This window comes from Phalacrocorax carbo, chromosome Z, assembly GCF_963921805.1.
Source record: "Phalacrocorax carbo chromosome Z, bPhaCar2.1, whole genome shotgun sequence".
In the NCBI taxonomy this organism is placed as follows: Eukaryota; Metazoa; Chordata; class Aves; order Suliformes; family Phalacrocoracidae; genus Phalacrocorax; species Phalacrocorax carbo.
Window position 1 is genome coordinate 25061562 of NC_087548.1, and position 19667 is coordinate 25081228.

The 19667-nt window shown below is 37.8% G+C and overlaps 1 protein-coding gene across 2 annotated transcripts in view; it reads right to left on the reverse strand.

Moving 5' to 3' along the window:
* ADAMTS6 (ADAM metallopeptidase with thrombospondin type 1 motif 6) overlaps window positions 1-19667 on the reverse strand; it is a 163893-nt gene that overhangs the window by 127203 nt on the left and 17023 nt on the right. For both annotated transcript variants that reach the window (XM_064438399.1, XM_064438400.1), the window contains exons 5-7: window positions 13437-13651; window positions 12821-12904; window positions 12163-12308 (exon numbers count right to left, since the gene is read on the reverse strand). In XM_064438399.1, coding sequence (XP_064294469.1) covers window positions 12163-12308; window positions 12821-12904; window positions 13437-13651 — 445 coding nt within the window. The remainder of the gene's footprint in view (window positions 1-12162; window positions 12309-12820; window positions 12905-13436; window positions 13652-19667) is intronic.

Below are 19667 nucleotides of genomic sequence, written 5' to 3' on the forward strand. Positions count from 1 at the left end.
TTAAAGGAAATCTTAATCTTCAGGCAGGCAAATACATATTGAAAATAAATACCTCCCCTCTCTCTGAAAGAAACCAAGTTCACCACTGCATCCTTTCACCTTAAAACATTTGGTATAGTCAGTGCTTGCCTGAATAAATTGTTTCAACTGAACACTTCTATAAACCATAGAATAGAATATTTCAGTGGGAAGGGACCTACAACAATCATCTAGTCGAGGAGGAACAGACAGAGGAACAGACAGAGGAACAGACAGAGGAACAGACAGAGGAACAGACAGAGGAACAGACAGAGGAACAGACAGAGGAACAGACAGAGGAACAGACAGAGGAACAGACAGAGGAACAGACAGAGGAACAGACAGAGGAACAGACAGAGGAACAGACAGAGGAACAGACAGAGGAACAGACAGAGGAACAGACAGAGGAACAGACAGAGGAACAGACAGAGGAACAGACAGAGGAACAGACAGAGGAACAGACAGAGGAACAGACAGAGGAACAGACAGAGGAACAGACAGAGGAACAGACAGAGGAACAGACAGAGGAACAGACAGAGGAACAGACAGAGGAACAGACAGAGGAACAGACAGAGGAACAGACAGAGGAACAGACAGAGGAACAGACAGAGGAACAGACAGAGGAACAGACAGAGGAACAGACAGAGGAACAGACAGAGGAACAGACAGAGGAACAGACAGAGGAACAGACAGAGGAACAGACAGAGGAACAGACAGAGGAACAGACAGAGGAACAGACAGAGGAACAGACAGAGGAACAGACAGAGGAACAGACAGAGGAACAGACAGAGGAACAGACAGAGGAACAGACAGAGGAACAGACAGAGGAACAGACAGAGGAACAGACAGAGGAACAGACAGAGGAACAGACAGAGGAACAGACAGAGGAACAGACAGAGGAACAGACAGAGGAACAGACAGAGGAACAGACAGAGGAACAGACAGAGGAACAGACAGAGGAACAGACAGAGGAACAGACAGAGGAACAGACAGAGGAACAGACAGAGGAACAGACAGAGGAACAGACAGAGGAACAGACAGAGGAACAGACAGAGGAACAGACAGAGGAACAGACAGAGGAACAGACAGAGGAACAGACAGAGGAACAGACAGAGGAACAGACAGAGGAACAGACAGAGGAACAGACAGAGGAACAGACAGAGGAACAGACAGAGGAACAGACAGAGGAACAGACAGAGGAACAGACAGAGGAACAGACAGAGGAACAGACAGAGGAACAGACAGAGGAACAGACAGAGGAACAGACAGAGGAACAGACAGAGGAACAGACAGAGGAACAGACAGAGGAACAGACAGAGGAACAGACAGAGGAACAGACAGAGGAACAGACAGAGGAACAGACAGAGGAACAGACAGAGGAACAGACAGAGGAACAGACAGAGGAACAGACAGAGGAACAGACGGACTTCTGGCCCATATTAAAGAATGCTTTCACCATGCATGATGAAAAAGCAGATGAAAAGAGACGAAAAAGGGTGACATAGTTTTTAGCTGGTTAAGACTGGTCTTGGCAGGAGATTACTAACTTTGTATACAAAAGTAAGTACAGCGTACTTGAGAAGTTATTCTAAAGGTACAAATCAGGTACTTAAAATCCATCCAAAATAATTTTTAAACATGGTTTTCAGCTTGTTTCCACTAATCAAAGAAAAACAGAGGCAGTTCTGGCATAAAATGATTTTGAGAAAATTCACTGTTGTAATGTGTGCTCAAAACTTTGTGACTGCTTGTACAATTTTGCAATTCAAATTATCAGCAAAACCATACATGGGCGTCTGAGTTGACATCACCCAAGGGCTCCCCTCAATGGGTCTAATATTTTCTGTTAACTACCAGTTTGGTGGAATTTACCATCCTAACTATATATGACCATATGTGTTAAAATAAAGGATGCACATCCCTACTCATTTTATCATTTGTTGCACTTACATAAAACTTCATGTGTATATATAATATGCAAAACCTAAATATAAAAAAGCTTCTTTAACATAAAAGTACTTTCTATATAGAAGAGTATTTTCCTATTTGCGATAAGTAGTTGCAGTCTTGACCATTGTTCAAGTCTAGTTCAACAGCACTTATAATTGAAAGCTGCTTCTCTCTTGCTATATTAGTTACAAAATGCAAGAAAGGAAAAGCATACGAAATATTCAGGTCAAGGGATCTACACACAATACTGTGCCAAAGCATCCATTATTAGAATACCTATCACTATTGACAAACTAACACTTTGACTCACTAAACCACACAAAATTGAATAAGAGTATTGCTTGTTAAAGAAGTGATCAGTTATCACTCAAATTAAAACAACTGCATATAACTTGAAAAAAAAATTTTAATTCTTGATTGAATTTATTAGCTTGAGATACCACTACCACATGCATCCATAGTGGTAGGACCTGACTATGCACATGCAACAGCTTTGTTTTGAAATACTATAAATAGTGGAACGTATATTAGGAGTTTAAACTATGAGTGTCTAGAATTTTGCATAAGTGCATGTGTGGACATTTAGTGACTAGTGATCCAAGATATTTGATTATGCAGCATTAGAAGAGATTTTTTTATTCACACTTGATAACGTTGTAATTGCTAGCCTGTACTAGCTTAGCCAGCAGAAACACAGCTAGTAAAGGCCAAATCATCAGAAGAACAGAGAGTTTCAAGTCTAGAAATAAGTAAAAGGTAAAGCATAATAAAAGCAGAGATTGTTTCATTTACGGAGTATATTGCCATTTGGAGTATTCCTATGTGCTACAGTTTGACATGCTGATAATTGTTAGTGGCAGCAACAGAAGCGAACAGAAAGCAACAACGGTAGGAAGAACTGGAATATAGTGCATGAAAGATCAAATCTACACAAGACTTTCTAGTCATTAAATGTGTTTACCATTTCATATTTAATTCTTTACACTTGGCCAGACCACAACTCCTTCACACACTGTTGCAAAATAAATGGTTTGACCAGAATTTCAGTTAGTTCTCAGCACTATCTCAGTGTTTGCATTTCAGCAACCATATTTCCCAGTGTTTAGCTCATATAATAAAGACTGTGAAACACATATCTTTAGAAAAGCAGAAGTGTGAGTGAAGAGAATGCAACACAGACTGTAATTTAATTCTGAATATACCACCTGTAAATAAATGTGTTATTTTCTTAATCAAATTTTGTATTCATTAAAACAAAATGTTTTGAGTTGAAAACAAAGGAGTTTGATTTCATTTGAGTTTAAAGCAAAATTTTATCTGTTGTTCAGCAGATCTGATTTCAGAATCAACCTTAGTACCAATTACCTGAGCGCATGTGATCAGGCCAGCATGGCAAATACAAAATGTTCAAGTATGGAATTTTAACTTTGGATTTTTACTTTACTTCCATCATCCAGTTCTGTCAGAATTTTAATAGCCTTTTAAGCTACATTTCATCATAGATTATGGAAGAGAAACTGAACAGCTACAACTGCAGACAGGAGCTACAGCACATTTCTTTGCTTGGGACAACACTGTAATATCCTCTACTCCTGTCTACTCACACCTGCCCTTTGACTGGAAAATCTCCGGACATTTCCTTTCAAGTGTCACTTCTTTGCTGTAAATACACTAATAAAGCAAGCAAGAAAAAAAAAAACCACAGAGACACCAAAAAAACCAAAACCAAACCAACAACGAACCTAACCTGTAAGTCGTGCTAATCACTCTGGAAAGTACTTTTAACACACCGAATATACTTAAAAATTAGTTTGAAAGTGATCTATCACTATGCATAATAGGGGTATGCATAATCGTGAATTTAATACAGAAATGGGTACAGCTTCAGAGAAAATACCATCCCTAAGTTAAAAAAGTTTAAGACCTAACGTCATTAATTCACATTTTAAAGCCACAAAATATTTCAAAAAGTTATTAAGTAGCATGGAACAAACAGTGCTCACCCTAGGTTTTACATGACTATTTGCATAATTAAAATGAACAAGCTATGAACTCAAATTGAAATGTTATCCAGATCCTACTGAAATAACGGGCATGCTGCCACTGACCTCAAAACATACATAATCAGGCCCTTCATTAGGACAGATTGGTGTAAACTAGCAGAAAATGAAGAATACTGAATACTGATATTAAATGGATATGATGTTGCCACTAAAAGAATTGACAACCTGTGTCCTAATTAAAGCACGTTTTTAATGTATTCTTATACATAAGCAATCTAATAAAACGTAGCCATAAAGTTAAGCTAAATAGTCCAGACTCATGTTTAAAATGTGAAGAAAACATGAAAATGTAGTATATATTTATCTGTGGTGAGGGACAGAATTAATGCAACAGATTGCAGTCAAAATCCAAAACTGGTGAAAATCCAGGGTAGAAATTGACCTAATATGTTTTTCTGGATTGTTAAGAATGAGGAGCACTTGCATATGTATTACTCTGCCAGTCACTGTAAGTTGTGAAAATAATAACAGCCCTGATATTGTACTTAAGCCAAGGGAGGGCGGGGAAGAATAGAGAAAAATGCTACGATTCTACTTAGACTACTAAGAAAAATTAACAATGAGATTTTTAAACAAGTCTATATTCTTTATAAAAAAGAAGACAAAATATGACATTTCAAACTGCTAGAAAACCCTTCCTCAGATATCTGGCCAAGCAGTAACTGAGTGTTCTAACAGATATCCCAAACTATTACCACCAAACATTTCCTGGAAAAACTATCATTTGAATAGTTTTATGACCCTTTGTGCAACTCAGAAGGTAAATGCCTGGAGAAAAGAAAGGGGGGGGGAAAGCATACAAAAGCATTTTTCATTGATTTTTTTTCTTCTGTAGTACATCTAGTGTGTAAAAGGAGAAGTTTACAAATAAAACTACAGCAGGCATTAATATACCTTTACCATCAATAATAAATGTAGCTTGCTATTTTATGGATTTGTCCCAATGCATTTTTAATTACCAAAGGTTTCATTGTCTCATTTAGAGAAATACTTTAACTGGGGCCAGTAGGCAGTTGCACTGCCCACATTGTGTGGTGGTAGATATTCTCAAGTTTTCCACTTCAGGAAATCATGAGGTGTGTAACCAATTCCACTCAGTGAGCACTTCTTAAAAGATTTTTGTGGCATTACTCTCAAAAATTTGTCTTGAGATAGGAGAATGTAATTTGTCTTTTTACTCAGTATCAAGTATTTCAATCAATATACCAAAAAAAATTTTAGAGAACAGTTTTCAGGCTGGAAAGTCAGAGCATGAAAGTCTCAGCTTTACTCCATGACACTAGTCACTCTTCTGGATTTGGTATTAAATAAAACACATTTTGTCCATCTGGAATGGATTAGGCAAACTCTGGGTATACCTTAAACCTTTTCCACCCTTCCATCCTCACAGACTCAAATTTATAAACTAAATGAGAAAACACATATTCTAAGTAACCAACTGTAAACTAAGAGTCAACTAATGGCATCAGAAATTAAAAATAACAGCCTTTTTATTGATTAGAAAACAGTCCACTCACACAGTGTGCTTGTTAATTAGCTGCAAATCACCTGCTGGTTGACATTTGCCATGCAATAAGCAGTTTTTCAGATTCACATTCTAGCTACTTTATTGTTCCATGTGAGTTCCCTCAAATCCCACAGAGTCTATTTGATTCCTTTCAGCTACAAAATCTAGGAATAAATTTTAAAGATGCAATTTACACCAACCTCCTCCCCCCAAGACCCCCAAAAATTCACAGCCAAGAGCGAAAAAGTGAACCTTTCAGGCCTTATTCTGTTAATGGGGGCAGGGGAACAAAAAACACCCCCCCCAGCAAGTAACTGTATAACTGTCACATAAATGGGAATTATGTAATATGCCAACTGATTTTATTCTTTCCCAACTATTTCATATTTTCTCTATTGCCTGCATTATCTAATTTGATTTTCTACCATCATTTCACAGCCTGCAGCCTCTTAGCTCACAAAAAGACATATACAAAAAATCAGTGAAGGATAATTCTCCACTGAAATCTTTGTACATGTTTTTCCCCCACTGAACATGCAGAGCTTGCAATCTTGGAACACAGCTCTAGACCCATATGTATCTAAAGCAAATCACCTACAAGCAAAGACCCTCTTATTGCTGTAACAACTCACAGTTGTTATGCTGCACCTCTCAGCACCACCTCTCTTTTGTCAATCTTAGGGTAGTCATTCCAAAGAATATGCCTTAGGATAGTGAAGACCCATAAAATGTTTTTGACGTAAGAATAAATATAAGAACCGTGGTACCAGGGCCATACCTAGCAACATACTGATTCTGTCAGCAGTCAGTAGCAGGTGTCTAAAAAGGAGTGTAAGTAACATGCCATGTATAGGAACCCTGGTATAAATATTCCTGTATTGCAAAGCACTATGCAAGCAACATCAAAAACCTTAATTCCCTCAACCTGCTGTAGCAGAGTCCTAGGACATTTCTAGTTTGTTTCAGCTTTTTCCAAATACATAATTTTGAACGTGCAGATTGATTTTTCACTTACACCCCTTTAATTCCCTTAAAACAAAGAGGCATGGGGAATCCAGTGTCATTGTTTGGAAAGCAAGCTCCTCACATCTTAAATATCTGCAGAGACTGACATTAAGAGCAACATATACACCGCAGCTTTTCAACCCTCTCTCAGAGGAATAATCTTATACACATGGTCTCCAGGACACTAAGTCAATGTACAATCTTACAATTTTTGCACAAAAATAAACTAAGAAAAAACAGCCTCCTGTAAAGGGCTTAAGAATTTAAGCCCTAAGTGCAAGGAACTTTAGTAGAAGAAGATGAAAAAAACAAGGGTGAAAACCACTTAATGGACTAACAGTTAAGGAAGTAAGAAGCAAACAGATACAACTGACATCAGAATTACTTCTTGAAATCGGAGCCCTTCTCATTAGCGGAGGAAGAAACTGAGAAACTGCTGGATGAGAATCAGAGGCAGGGCTTCATGGGAACAGAAATGCTCTGGATGTCCAGATTTATTGGACAAGGCTAGGAAATTTTCTTGACAGAGCAACGTAAGAGTGCCTTGTATAGAAAAGAAATCTCTGCAACTAGTTAAGAAGCCAAAAAAAAACAACAAAAGTGGAAAAGTGCCTCAGAAAAGAAACACAACTATCTTGGACCTGCAGGAAGAAAGGAATGTGCAGTATCCTGGCTGGCCCTACCTCACTATCAAATGTCTTAACTAGTACAGAACCTGATGGGGAAATGTTACTTGTTATTACAGAATAAAAGCATATTACTAACCTATAAGCAACTGACATGCAAAAGAGCAACTGTGTCCATAAAATACATATCCGTTTAGGACTGCTGTTGGGACGATGCAACTACCAAGTCATCTCCAGCTGCCTAAAACCCCTTAACATTATAAAAAAATGAAAGGCATGATTGTGGTCAGCTCTACACAGGTATGCAAAATGAAACAAGAAACTTTTTGCCTCTCTCGAGTGCCTACAGCAATGCCAGAAACACTGCAGAGCTTTAGATTATGAACCACAAGACTTACAGGAGTTTAGGATTGCTGCTATATAACATGTTCCTTCTGCCCCGTTAGAAAAACTGACAGTACTGGCCTGCACAGGGGATGCATATCTCACAGACAAATGGGAGTATTCCTTGCCCATGAGGACACATGAATCACACAAAACTGAAGCATTGTGAAGTTCATCCTGTACATATACAATAAACAAACTAGTTCTGTAAAATTTCTCTTTGAAACATTTGAAAAAGCCACCAATTTTGTAATAATGCTAATGCCTCCCATATGGGCTTTAGCAGCATTGCTAGAGACATGCTGCATGCTAATACCAGGGTTAATGCTAACAGCAGCCATACCACACTGCTTAGCAATACTTACCGAATTACAAGTACAGTGGTACCTGGCAAAAATACAAGAGTGTATTAAGAGAGACCTCATTCACTGTCTCACAAAAATTAATATGTATAAGCCCATTTAAACCCCAGAGAAGTAGAGAAATTATGCCATCTGTGGTACTGAACATTTTTACTGACACCAGTCTAACCTACAAATAGACGCGTATTCAGCTTAATCAATAAAAACATATTGTGGCCCCAGTTCTTTATTCAAGCAAATAAAGCTTCCTCCAGAGTACATCAGTACAGTGGGGCTGCGAAGTAAGTTGTTGTAAAGCAGTAAACCACTCATAAAACTAAGTCAAGTGGACTCCAATCCAAGGAAAAGACTTTCGTATTTCAAGATATTATAAATCATTAATTTCAGAAGCTTTATCTACATAAGCGCATCTCTAACAGTGTACTGGGGAGGGAGGGAAGGATGCAGGTTTAGAGTCTCAAAACTAAAACTTTATGAAGTTTTTTGCATGGAATCACATATGATCTTGTAAAAGCACTGCAGCTGCATCAAAGAGATCTTCAAGCTTTTGTCAAGCATTATGGATTTGGTTTTCTTTTTGAAAAACAAAGTCTTGGTATGTTGGTGCTACCAAAAGGAAGTGACATTTCATGCAATGACTTTGATGAAGTATGATCTCTTAGTGAGTAAGGTTTAAAATGTTTCTCAGTTTAAAATATTTGTATCTCAAAGACTGAGTTCTGCCCCTTCAGAGATACACACAGGCATCTCAACTTCCCCCTCAAACCTTCCCCTCTATGAGCTGTTTGGTACACCTTTTACTTGATCTACTGACACACCAGGAGGCAAATTAATAGATCTGAATCTTCCCTCCCTGCAGGAGAAGACCCCATTGCTGCAAAGTTCAGGCACACATCATTTGGAAAAACAACTATTTAGTACCTGGACAAATCAAACTAACCATCTTGAGCTATATAGAAATGTAGTACTACAGAACTCTTAGGGTACACAAAAGAAAAAAGGCATTTTTCAGATTTCATCATCTTCTCCTGCACCCTTGCTACAAAGTGTAATCTAGAATGCAACTCTCTGGTCCTACCTACAGGTGCATAGGACAAGGAAATGTTTTGTTCATAATGTTTATGATTGCAAGTTAACCAAGGCATTGCTGAGGAATTCTGTAATTCCTACTTTATGATCTGTAAGATCAAGAGAAGGAAACAATTGACTGAAACAGAAGAGAAGCTGGGTTAAGTGTTCTTCAAAAATAAGTAACTATCATAGTTTACATTGTGACCTCTGAAGTTTGTGTTTTTATGGAATATGGAGACTATTTCAGGGAGTTTCTGAAGAAACAAAAAGAGGAAGCAGGCTACCAACAAAAGTTAAAAAATTATCAGCAAATAAGAACTAACTTCAAAAAGGCAAATAGATACTTCTACACCAGGGATGGGATGCACAAAGGAGAAGACAGAGACTCTCAAAATTTACACTGAGTCTTAAAATGACAAATTAGAGAACGTGACATGCAAAAAAAATTAGATTATCACATCCATGATGCAGGAATACAGGAACCAAATGCAAAGACTACTTTTTGTCTACCAAAAGATTGAGGTAAGACAATCATACAAGCTTTTTCCTCCCACTTTTATGAATTTGTAATATGAAATAGTTTTAAGGATTCACTAGGTTCATCAAAAGTCAAAGTCACTTCATGGGAAAAATAAGACATTCTCTTAACAGCATTACACTACTCAACTACTTCATAATTAAAACCTCTCTGCTTACTGTTTTACTTTCATCTGCCCCAGTAACCCAATTTTGACAATTACAGGATAAAATATTGAAGTCTGAGACTTAAATATAGTCTCCAACAGAAAAAATCTAGGTGACATTTCAAAAGGCAAGCACTAAAAAAATAAAGGTCTAATTGTTCTAGAGCATTAATTCAGTCACAGTCTTATCTTGAAACAACATCAAGCACTTAAAACTCAGAGAATACAAAGTTCTGTAAATGAACAAAAGAAAGCAAAAACACAGTAACACACACAAAAGTATTATCAGTGTTCTGGGTAATAGCTATTCTCATTACACAGTCACCCAATATCCCAAGACTCTGTAATAAGCCTTATGTATAAGGCCTATTATCTACCCTTGAGTTCCCATTATAAGAAGGTATCTAATTCTTACCAATTTCAGGGATGCTCAGAAGCTCCCCAGTGAAACTGAAGATGCTTCTGCTGATAACAGTAGCAGGAATTGTTCCTGTTGATAATTGTTTTTATGCCTACAGCATGAAGTCTGACAGTATTAAAGAAGCTAAACCAGTCCCAATACCCACCATAGCTTGTTGAGAATGCACATTATTTTTCTTACCATATTTGTGCAAGTAACACCATATTTCTACCACACCGATTTTGCTCTCCTGATTGGGAATCAGGCTCTTCCTTGGACCAGTCTCTTAACTGCCTTATTTTTTATCATCAGCTCAGAATCCCCCACCCACTTAGTAAAATAAGCACTCTACAGACTGCAGGGTGCCTGCAGGACCACGACAGAGAAGCCTGTATAGCAGTCACACTGAACACAGGTAGGCTCTTGTCCAAAGACCAGTGGCTTAGCAGGCATGCTAATATCTCCATGGGATTTATTAGATTAGCTTGGCATACCTTCACACCAGTGAGGCTACCTAGTTTTAGCATACAGCTAGTTTAGGGTACAAAAGACTGTCTAACGCTGGTCAAGCGGACAATCCTAGGGAATCAGCACCCTTAATACTTTTTTTTTTTCCAGATCAGAGTGTGCCATCTTTGAAAGTACCGTGGAGGAAAGCCAGCTGTTGCTAAGAAATGCTGAGGTGAAGGAATGCTAGAGTGAGGGAATGCTAGAGTGAAGGAATTTCTTGTACACACAAAACCCCTGAGCATAAACAAAAAATCAAAGATCTCAGAAATCTTGAAAAATCAAGATCTCAGAATATAACTGTATTGTATTTTAAATTTCATTCAATTTATTTTTATTAGACACTTTATTATTTTTTTAAACTTCTTGAACTGTAACAGCTCTCTAAATCACTCTGGCATTTAATTATTCTAATTGTTACTATGTAGTATTAAGGACCACATGTAACAATTATGTTTAAAATTTGAATGCAAAAATACATGTAAAGTGATTTATTAGCTTTTCTTTCCTCTCAAAAAAAGTTCCTATAGAAAACAAAACCAACAAAAACCACCCATCCCAAAAAAACCCAGCCACTTCTACACCTTTTCCGCAAAATTCCAGAAAGAATCCATTATTTCAATCATTATTTTAAAATTCCTGCAGTGAACACAATGATTCCACAAATTGGTCACATACAAAGCAGTACAGAATTTGTCCTGGAAAGCAGAAACTATAATAAAAGGATCCTAATCCAAATTAGTGCTGCTGCACCTGCTGCTATTTAAACAAAATAGAAAAGAATAAATAGTGTCCTTAAACAATGGGGAAACTGATCTCCTAATAAAGTACAGTTGCCTAGCCGTAACTGCAAAGGACAAACAGAAATAGGTTTATCAGGATTGCAAGATTACAGTGTAAGCTTTGTTGAATTTATCACGTTAACGGTGGAATAGAAGCAAACAAATGGGCACATATGCAGGCGTTGAAACCACCTATTAAAACTGTCAGTTCTCATCTTAATCGAGCATAATAAATCAGAACAGCTACAAAGCAGATTCTCACATTGCCTGAATCTGCAAGAACCTGTTTTTCAGCAGGAATACTATTACCATAGTTGAAGTTCTAGCTTAAAATTCTTATTAAAAACATTATATATGGTTAACAAAACATTTTCCATACTGCTTTGTTCTCCATAATCTTGTGAATTCTTTTTAATTATAAAAGTATAAAATGTTCAGTAGGATCCATCTGTTCTACTAGAATCCTTTGCATTGGCAATTACAAAGTGAAAATAATAGCAGAAGTAATTTGCAGATCTCTTCCAAACTCTTAATCTATAGTTTAATAGTCTAATATATTTAAAATAAACCATCTATTAATTTTCCCTCTGTTAAGATTACCTACCAATTATATTACTTTACAACTAGGCTATATATATATATATAAAAAGATATATATAAGTATAAAAATATATTTATATATATTATTTATATTATATATATTTATCTAATACAAATATTTATATATATATATATATATAAAGGTAAGAACAAGAAAGCTACAGAAATAAAATAAAATAAACACAATACTTATAATGACCATACCTAGTAATAAGAACCGCATTATCATGGTGGGCAATCCCATTTTCTGGAATGGTGTTTCCATCACTTTGGTGGGAGAGAATGGATTTCTGCCACTTACAGAAGCTATCGAGGGACTTGTCTGCATGGTGGTTTATCTCCAAGTTTGGCTGCAATACAACATGCATACCAGAAATGTTCCAAACAAATTACTAAGGTCAGTTGTTAAGCCTTTTGAAAACTAAAATGGGACTATAATTAGAAGCAGTGGTCTCTAGGAATAAACTCTTCTTGCCAAATTTTATTTCTGTAAAAATTGCCCCCAAGTTCAGCTGTGTATTACTGAACAGGCATTCCTTCTGCTCCAACTTTAATAACAATTATGTCAATATAAAAAAATTGGAATATCAAAATATAGATCTAAAAATAAAACTGACATCCTGGTTGCGTCTGGCACAATAAAGGTGTATTAATATTCACCTGAAGTAAGAACAGATATCTTTGAGATGATATATGAGAAATATGCCTTTGAAATGTTTCATTTTGATTAAAGGAGTGAGAGATCACAAGAGAGGTTTTGTACTCAGATGCAGCCATTTCAAGCAATAATTAAATGAAATCTATATTATACAATAAAATCGCTTGTATTTCAGGGAATAAAGCTTAGCACAACAGCTCTTACCTGATCTTCAGTGAGGACAATTAAACGTGTCACTATAATATTCACAACGTTTCCTAGACTGGAATCACGATAAAGTTTGGCAACCTGACCTCCAGAAAATAAGAAAAGGCACAAAGTCAGACAAGAAACACTATTTGTTTCCTACATGGTTAAAAATTAACCTATTATCTTGCTCAATGTAATTTCTTAAAGTTAATTATCATTATTACCTGAAAAAGAGTTATTTTTGGACAAAAAAAAAAAAAGACCATTCAGTAAAACAACCTTCTTGGGACACATTTTTCAATCAAAACTGTTTATACCTTGGTTCCACAATTCATCCGGCACAAGAAGCATTTATACTGTTGACTTAAACAGAACTGTAGAATCTAAATGCAATCATTAGAATTTAAAATTGAAAGACAAACAATTCAAAAGTGATCACAGTGGACTTCTTGACAGAAATAGTACTGCATTCTTCCCACGATGCCAACATTTGCCGTATTTCAACTATCAATTCCTGCAAGCTGATACGTGTTTTGAAGCATTATTCATGCCAGTAAATAAATACTTTACAGTTACTTTATCATTTCAGTACATGCATATTGATATGAACACAGAGAGGGATGAAACTTACAATATTCATTACACTCAAAATGTAGTGTTCAATGTCTTTGCGACCATGGTATCCCACCATCATTTTGTCTGCTACTACCAGCGTTTCCACAAACCGTTCAAGGCTTACTGATCTCTTCTGTCGACTATGACTACTTAAAGTGTCATTAACTGGAAGCAAAGTTGGAAAAGCAGATGCATCACTCATCCACCAAGGCTTACCACTTCTTGGGAGGTCTAGGAACAAAAATAATTAAACACTTCAGAGGGGTAACTAGTAAAACTCATTCAAATGCAGCTGTTTTGTGTGGAGATTACCATTTTCGAGCTTCCAAAAAGAAGTCTTTCTTGAGGCAAAGAAAAATTAAATGTATTAATTTTTTTATTATTTTAAATGCCTCATATAATGGAAAACCAACTTTGAGTTCTAATATTCTCAATTCTAATTAGATTGACTTAGGAAAATAAGTCATAATTATTCTCCTAACGGATCTGCTTCTGCACATCTATGTTAATAATAAAAGTCAGTTATCATTAATCACCAGCACACTTCAGAATTTTAAGGGTAAGAACAAGACCGTTATAACATTTGGAAAAAACGTACTGGAAACCAAATATTCAAAATTAAGGTAAAAGGTATCAAAATATACTAAGGAATTAAACTCAATGATAAGGCACCAAAAAAAGCCTTCTTCCTCCTGTGAAACTCTAAAGGCAATTATGCTTACATGCCTCACAGTTTTGGGGCCAAATAAATTAATTTTCTTTTTGGAAAGCTAACAGATTATGTTTTATCTACCTCATGGATTAACTATAATGGGAATTTTAAAACGGCCTGACATGGGATAATTGCTATAGTTATTTTTAACACTAATTTTAATTCAAATATGTTGTTCTGGTACTTCTTTCATACAAATATATAGAAAAAATATTTCTTGCATGCAAGAGATGGATTATTAAAAATGCAGACAGCTGTGATTACCAGCAAAACCAACAATACAAACTGAATTTTAATTCCTGTCCTCAGGACAAAATTGAACCCACCCTTGCCTGCATAAGTGGCATTGTTGGGTATATTAAATATCTCCTCTTCACAAAGGCCTACACAGGCCTCAAGCTTAGAATTTCCACAATATATTATTAGTCTAGTTTTACCTAAGTAGGATTTCAAAATATCTACAGTATTCTTGCTAGTTATGGATAAGCATAAGAATGTTAACAGCTAGATAAATTTGTAGTTGTCTGAACGGGACTACTCAAAGTGAGCGATTCCTGAGATGCATCCTTACCTCTACTAAAATGGGTTCAGCTAAGGATGAGCTGAGATAGGACCAGTACCTTCCATAAAAAAGCAATACTTTATGCAATTCTACTAAGCACGCTATTCTCAGAGAGCAATAACTACACAACAAAGAATGTATGTTCAGGTCAATACAATGCTTCAGCATTCCCACTGTTGCAGTGTTTTATAATTTTTGAGGCCACAGGGTTGGCTTTAAATGGTGCACGTCTTAGAAAAGTCAAAAAATGAAAATAAACCTGGTCATTAAAAAATGCCAGGAACAAAGCTATCCTCATTCTGCAATTGGTATAATCTATTCTAAAAAACCTTATCAAATGATAAAGCCTGTTGAGGATTCTATAATGAATACTAAGCTTTTTCCTGGTTTTCATCTCTATTGAAGGAAATTCAAAGTTGCTTTTATTATTCAAAGATTTTCATCTCACTGAAGTGGTGATTTACGAATGTCTTAAATTTTCTCTGACAGCTTCTGTACTACAATGTTTAAAAATCCACTCTTCAAATAAAAAATTGTGATGTTTGAGGGTTTCTGATGCTCTTAGAGTACTAGAGGTACTTTCGAAATGCAATAACGCTTCCACATTCATTCATAATTTTTTACTCAAAGATGCAAATCTATTCTAAATATTTGAGCTCATACAGAACCTTTCAGAGGAAAAAATATTATTTGGACTCATCTTGATAGCGTCTTTCAAACAAAGGTCTCAGAAGACTTCACAAGAACAAACATTTCTCCTTTTCTTATCAGATGAGAAGATTAGGCTTCAGCTGTTCTCAGAGTAATGGGAAAGCTGGAAACAATCCTGAATACTTAGGCTCACGCTCCAGGATATATCAATTCTTATGCTGTTTTACTTTAAAAACACTAAAGGATGCTGACTGAATTTAGTAAGGTAAAACACATCAATACAAGTTTGTAATATATTTAACAAAAACAGTTCTATGGCAAGTTATGTGATTTTTCCACCATATTCCTAGATTAAAAAAGAAAAAAAATTTTTTAATTCATTAGCATTGAACATAGGTATCAGGAAGTAAAAAAGCAAATATGAAAATAAAAAACACTCAAAAACACTGTAATTAACCCCAAATTATTATTTTTATGTTATTAAAATTACATCATTTATATATAATTTTTGAATATTTATGTTGAATTTATAATATTAATATTTATATTTAACTGTCTTATGTATGAAAATGTATATTAAAAATTTTTATAACATGAAAGCAGGGCATTAGGTTTTAATTTGCACCTGAAAAGAAATCCAAATGCATGTAGACGTGGAGTACACAACTATGGTACCGAAGTTTTCCTAAGTCAGTTATCTAAAGGTGTTAGGTGTAGGTGAAGATGGAGAGAGAACACAAACAGAAAAAGATCACAGATCACAGAATCACAGGTTGGAAGGGACCTCAGGAATCATCTAGTCCAACCTTTCTAGGAAGAGCACAGCCTAGACAAGATGGCCCAGCACCCTGTCCAGACAACTCTTGAAAGTATCCAACATGGCCGAGTCAACCACTTCCCTGGGGAGATTATTCCAATGGTGACTGTCCTCACTGTGAAAAATTTCCCTCTGGTGTCTAACCAGAATCTCCCCAAGAGCAACTTGTGTCCATTCCCCCTTGTCCTCTCCATGGGACTCCATGTAAAAAGGGAGTCTCCCTCTCCTTTGTAGCTACCCCTTAAGTACTGGCACATGGTGATGAGATCCCTTCTAAGCCTCCTTTTCTCAAGGCTGAACAAACCCAGTTCTCCCAGCCTATCCTCATGTGGCAGCTTCCCAGTCCTTTGGTTGTCTTGGTGGCCCTTCTCTGGACCCCTTCCAGCGTGTCCACATCCTTTTTGTATAGCGGGGACCAGAACTATACACAGTACTCCAGGTGTGGCCTGACAAGCGCTGAGTAGAGTGGGATAATGACTTCTTTCTCTCTGCTGGCGATGCCCTTTTTGATGCAACCCAGCATCCTGTTGGCCTTCTTGACCGCAGCAGCACACTGTTCGCTCATGTTGAGATCTCAAGACACAATAGAAAGCTACTTATTTAAGATGCAACCATGAGAATACTTTGAAGCAAAGCATCATGTGCTGCTTTTCTTACTATTTTAAGATCATTTAATGTATATACAAGCATATTTACATTTTCCAGCTCTTCAGGGAGTTAGTCAATAGGACCCCCAGGGGCAAGGGAGCACAACAGAGCTGGCTGATCTTTAAGGACACTTTCCATAGAAAACAAGAGCTCTCAATCCCCAGGTGTAACAAATCAGGAAAGGAAGGCAAGAGACCAGCATGGATGAGTCAAGACCTGCTGGTCCAACTAAAGGGCAAGAAGGAAATGCACAGGCAGTGGAAGCAGGAACAGGTATCTTGGGAAAAGTACAGGGACACTGCTCAGTTGTGTAGGGATGGGGTCAGGAAGGCAAAGGCACAGCTGGAGCTGAACTTGCAAGAATAAGAGGGCCTCTACAGGTATGTCAGCCAGACAAGGAAAGTCAAAGTAAGCAAACCCCCCTGATGAACATGACTGGCAAACTGGTAAAAATGGACGAGGAGAAGGCTGAGGTACTCAACTATATTTTTGCCTCAGTCTTCATTGGCAGCCTCTCTTCCTACACCTCTCAAGTGGATGGACCACAAGACAGGGGCTGGGGGAACAAAGTCCCTCCCACTGTAAGAGAAAATCAGGTTTGACAACACCTGAGGAACCGGAACATACAGACATCTATGGGACCTCAAGAGATGCATCCCAGGGTCCTGAGGGAATGGGCTGATGTCATTGCCAAGTCACTCTCCATCATATTTGAAAAGTCATGGCAGTCAGGTGAAGTCCCTGGGGACTGGAAAAAAGGGGAAACATTGCACCCATTTTTAAAAAAGGGTAGAAAGGAGGACCCTGGGAACTGCCAATCTGTCAGCCTCACATCTGTGCCTGGGAATGTCATGGAACAGATCCTCCTAGAAGCTATGCTAAGGCACATGGAGGACAGGGAGGTGACTGAGGCAGCCAGCATGGCTTCACCAAGGGCAAGTCCTGCCTGACCAACCTAACAGCCTTCTGAGACGGAGTGACTACATGAGTGGACAAGGGAGGAGTTACAGACGTCATCTGTCTGGACTTCTGTCCAGACACAGTCACCCACAACATCCTTCTCTCTAAATTGGAGAGATATGGATTTGATGGGTAGACTTTTCAGTGGATAAAGAATTGGCTGGATGGTTGCACTCAAAGAGTTGCAGTCAATGGCTCAATGTCCAGATGGAGATCTGTGACAAGTGGTGTTCCTCAGGTGTCCGTATTGGGACCAGTACTGTTTAATATCTTCATCAATGATATGGACAGTGGGATCAAGTGCACCCTCAGCAAGTTTGCAGATGACAACAAACTGAGTGATGCAGTTGATACTCTAGAGGAATGGGATGCCATCCAGAGGGACCTTGACAGGCTGGAGAGGTGGGCCTGTGAGAACCTCAGGATGTTCAACAAGGTCAAGTGCAAGGTCCTGTACCTGTCAGGTCAATCCCAAACATGGATACAGGGTGGGAGATGAGTAGACTGAGGACAGCCCTGCTGAGAAGGATTTGGGGGTACCGCTGGACAAAAAGCTGGACATGAACTGTCAATGTGCACTCACAGCCCAAAAAGCCAACTGGATCCTGGGTTGCATCAAAAGAAGCATGGACAGCAGGTCAAGGGAGGTGTTTCTTCCCCTCTACTCAGATCCCACCTGGAGTACTGCATCCAGCATTGGGGTCATCAGCACAGGAAAGACATAGACCTGTTGGAGCGGGTCCAGAGGAGGGCCACAAAAATGATCCGAGGGCTGGAGCACCTCTCCTGTGAGGAAAGTCTGAGAGAGTTGGGGTTGTCCAGACTAGTGAAGAGGAGGCTGCAGGGACACCTTATTCAGCCTTTCAATACCTCAAGGGGGGACTACGAAAAAGATGCAGACAGACTTTGTAGCGGGGCCTGTAGTGATAGGACAAGGATTCAGACTGTGTATAAGGAGAAAGTTTTTACAATGCGGGTGGTAAAACGTGGGAATAGGTTTCCCAGAGAGGTGGTAGATGCCCCATCCCTGCAAACATTCAAGGTCAAGTTGGACGGGACTTTGAGCAACCTGATCTAGTTGAAGATGTTCCTACTCATTGCAGGGGGCTTGGACTATATGATGTTTAAAGGTCCCTTTCAACTCAAACCATTCTATGATTCTGTTTTAGAATATACTGGCTGTAAGTTCTGGTACAAGTAAAACCACTACATCAGCATATAGTAGAGCCATCCCTAAACAATCTGGCACTGCAGTTTTCATATATAACTTTTGTTGTTTCTCAGTCCTACCCACCAAATGCAGCATTTTGTTAAATAACCAAGTAGCCTTAAATCCCATTGAAGCAATTGCAATTTGATGGTGGTCAACTTCTTACCCAGGCCTTAATCATTTCAGCTATATTTAATAAAACATAGTTAACTTGGTGATGATACATACATGAAATAGTAATTTAACTTATTTTATTTTTTAAACATCCTTATGTCTAACTGCTTAAAATCTAATTTAAGTTATGAAAGTTTATCCAATGTTATCTGAATTTCCCTCCCTCTACAATTCTTCTCTTGTATGATCTACCATAATTCTACTATCTACTATGTAGTAGTCCATCACTTGCTCATCCCAACCTATTCTGATCATCCTTTCACCAAATTCCCCACAGCACTTTCTATCAATTATTACAATTTTTCTCAGAAAGATCTGAAATAACACTCCCCTTGCCTCTATCAACACTTTAAAATCCTGACCATTTCCCTGATACAGAACAGGTACGTGATAAATTTAGGTCTAGATTACAGTAAGGGGAAACTTGCCAGACCATGAAGAGTGACACAGCTACACAAGCAGATTCCTCCCAGCATATTATACTGGCAAAACTGTTCCGAAGGTAAAGCTTAA